The 3,345-nt window shown below is 37.3% G+C and overlaps 1 protein-coding gene across 1 annotated transcript; it reads right to left on the bottom strand.

Annotated features, from left to right (window-relative positions):
• Positions 1–2,839, bottom strand: LOC120086778 (heterogeneous nuclear ribonucleoprotein 1). The gene is made up of 6 exons (XM_039043573.1): positions 2,645–2,839; positions 2,421–2,461; positions 1,979–2,142; positions 1,606–1,705; positions 1,187–1,356; positions 1–909 (listed from the first exon to the last, which is right to left on the bottom strand). The coding sequence occupies exons 1-6, from the start codon at positions 2,698–2,700 to the stop codon at positions 391–393; spliced, it is 1,050 nt and encodes a 349-aa protein (XP_038899501.1). The 5' UTR covers positions 2,701–2,839; the 3' UTR covers positions 1–390.
• Positions 2,840–3,345: the final 506 nt, after the last annotated feature.

Genomic DNA, 3,345 nt, shown 5'->3' with positions numbered 1-3,345 from the left:
TAGGCATATATATATAGGACATAATAAATCTATCTAGATATCAAACTAATGTGAGGAATAAACACAACCAAGAAAAAGGTATATGCTAAAGCCTACACCATAGCACACTACATTGAAATTGTACTAGATCAGGACAACCATATTAGGCACAAACTAGCTTGCAGTAGTAGTCTACATAACAGTATCTAAAACCATACAATAAAATGTCTAATACACTCTTCTGGTCTTTCAAAAGCTTCCTCAGGACCTCTAGTATTTGTGAGAAGCGCCTATCACTGGGCCACAAAACTAAAGGAACCTGTGTGACTATGGCAAATCTTAGCAAGACAGCAATGGAGAAAGACTTCTTTTCTAGCTTCCAAAGGGATGGACGGGTACTATGTAATGATTCTACCTTGCATAAGGATGGTATCGACTACTCCCAGTCCCACTATAGCCTCCCCTTCCATACAAACCACCTGCTCCACCATAACTAGCACCAGGACCAGAGTCGTAACCTCCACCATAACCTGAACTTCCATAGCTCCCATAGCCATCAACCCCTCGTCCATATCCTCCTAAGCCACTCGTGCCATATCCCCCACCAAACCCACCACTGTAAGGTCCAAATCGACTAGAATAACCGAGGGATGATTCACCTCGGTAGCCACCTAAGCTATTGCCTCCAAATCCTCCATAACCACCACCAAAATCACCACCACTACCATAACCATAGCCACTCCCAATCCTACCACCAATACCACCTGGGTTCCTAAAGGGGCCAGGTCCAAAGCCTGCATCAAAGTCCCCATAAGAACTGCCATATCCACCAAAGCCATCATTGAATGAACGAGCCCTAGAATTGCTACCATATGCAGGAGCAGGTGGAGGGTTTGAGGATTTCTTGGGTTCAGCTTTCTTGATCTCCACCTACAACAAAGTAACTTAGTCAACCTAAATCTTCTGTAATTTAACTATTGTGATAGCCCTTTCCTTAGAAGATCTATACCTGTAATAACCTCCACCTAAAATTAGTAACAAAAAGAAGTAACTAATGGCATAATACTAAAAGATACATTTGCATAGAGTGAAAAGGTTGAAAATTGTCCATTATTATTAAAACTGGAGAGTAGGATAGTGCAAAATCCCTGGGAAACAGAATTCTGTTTACACTTTGCTCACTTACAGTCCATTTATATAAGCTCACCTGGGTACCAGACATATCTATCATATTTCCTTTGGATAAAATTTCATCTACAACTTCTTCCTCCTCAAAAACTATAAACCCAAAGCCTCGCGAGCGGTTGGTTTCATGGTCACGTATGATTTGGTGTTCCACAACTTTCCCATACTTGGAAAAGAAATGTTGAAACTCATCTACAAGCAAGAAACACGTAGACAGATTAAACACAAAACATATAAACTACAACAAAAGAATGAATAAATTTTGGAAAAAAAATGTGTACGCTTATCTACAAGCAAGACATGTTGTGATAAAGAGATTAAAACAAATAACACAAAAACCACAGCCATATGTGAAGGAACAAATAAACAGTGGCTGAAACAAATATTGGTACCACCAATATATATATATAAACGCCACAACATATAACTCAATAACCCTACCTTCAGTAACCGTTGATGGAATGCCACCAACAAATATCTTCTTCGTCTTAAAATCCTTTGATTGACCTTGTCCTTTCGGGATGGTTCTCTTAATTTCAACCTAATTCCATTTAGCAAAGTAAGTCACACAAGAAAGAAAAATAAATAAATAAAGCCTACATCCATGCAACAACAGATCACATTACAATAGTACCATGGAATGAAAGAGGGTACACCAAAGAAAAAACATTAACCATCCAATAGAACTCAAAAAAAGATTCACAATTGACCTCATAAGACCATGGGAGACCAAGAAGTAACGCCATTTAACAATATAGTAGAATAAAATGTTCCATGAGCCAGTCAGAAAAACAAAATAAATAGGATCACGCACTTGTTTCCCATTGATGATGTGTGTATCTTCAATAACCTTGTCAACCACCGAAGGATCAGCATAAGTGATAAACCCAAAACCTCTAGGCTGTCCCGTATACCGATCTTTCATGATCACTGAGTCTGTTATCTCTCCATATTTCCCAAAATGCTTGTTGAATTGAGCTGGTTTTTCCCAAGAAACACAATGAAAAGGACATCAGCTACATTCGGATCCAAGCTAACATTGCATTTAATCAATTCACACATATAGTAAATCAATAATTCATTTAATTGCCGATGCTCTTCAACAGATCTAATTGAAGTATAAACAACAGCTAAAGCACAAAAAGAAAAGGTCCTAAACTATCCATACAAAAAAGAATACCCATCAAGAAAAACAGGTATTTTCAGCAGAATTAACTATAGCTACAAAAACTAGAACCCTAAGAACAAAAACTCACTGTAAGTTGTATCTTTCGCCAATCCTCCAATGAAAATCTTCCTGGGAAAACAAAAGATAGCACAAAATCAAGATCTAAGGAAAATCGAGAGAAAGGAAGCGTTTGGCAGGCATAAAGGGGGGAAGGCATATAGTAATTAAAATCTGGTGCTTCAAAACCCCCACTTGAAACTTTCTAAGAGAAAGACCGAACGAGAACAAATTTAGAAAGGCAAAGACACAAACCCGGGGCTAGCGCCATCACCGGTGTGAGGGTTTTCGCTCTTCGATTTGGACGCCATCAGAAATATGGCTAGAGGCTGAACTTTTCTTCCGTTGCCGAAGAAGATCGATAGAAGGGCGAAGACGAAGAAGAAAGATGGTCGATTTAGGGTTTTTAGGAGAATTCCCAATTGGAAGAGAGGATAACGATTTTAAACTGTCTTGAGAGAGAAATAGCCCATTTTTATATTGGAATCGAACCCATACTTGGGCCCTGTCAATATATGGACCCATGTCATCGAGCCCAAACCTCGAAATGCAATCGGAAGCTTGGGGGAAATTATACTTTGGGATAATTACAAACTAAATCCCTTTTCTAAACTTATTTTCATAAATGTCTAAATTTATTGTTATTTTCAAATCTAAGATTTTTTTTTTATGAGATTCTCTATCAAATATACACTTTTCGATAGTGGGATGATTGATATTTTTCATATTTACGAGGTATTCTTAACGCTAGATAGAGTATATATTTATGAGAAATGAGTAATTAGTTGAGATTTTAAAACCATTTGATATTGGAGAGAGAAAGTCTATTGAATGAAAATTATCTATTTTAGTTGATATTGGAGAGAATTTTTATAGCATTAATTTGTTGAGATTTTAAACTCATTTGCAATTGGAGTGAGAAAATATTTTTAATGAAATTTTATTCTGGTTCCACG

The sequence above is a fragment of the Benincasa hispida genome, chromosome 9 (assembly GCF_009727055.1).
Source record: "Benincasa hispida cultivar B227 chromosome 9, ASM972705v1, whole genome shotgun sequence".
Lineage (NCBI taxonomy): Eukaryota > Viridiplantae > Streptophyta > Magnoliopsida > Cucurbitales > Cucurbitaceae > Benincasa > Benincasa hispida.
The sequence above is the reverse complement of the archived record's forward strand: the minus strand, read 5'-3'. Positions and strand labels throughout refer to the sequence as shown.

Coding starts and splice junctions, on each gene's coding strand:
- LOC120086778 (XM_039043573.1), bottom strand. CDS start 2,700: ATGGCGTCCAAATCGAAGAGCGAAAACCCTCACACCGGTGATGGCGCT. Junction 1,706..1,978: donor ACATCATCAATGGGAAACAA/GTGCGTGATCCT, acceptor AAATGGAATTAG/GTTGAAATTAAGAGAACCAT. Junction 910..1,186: donor TAGATATGTCTGGTACCCAG/GTGAGCTTATAT, acceptor ACTTTGTTGTAG/GTGGAGATCAAGAAAGCTGA.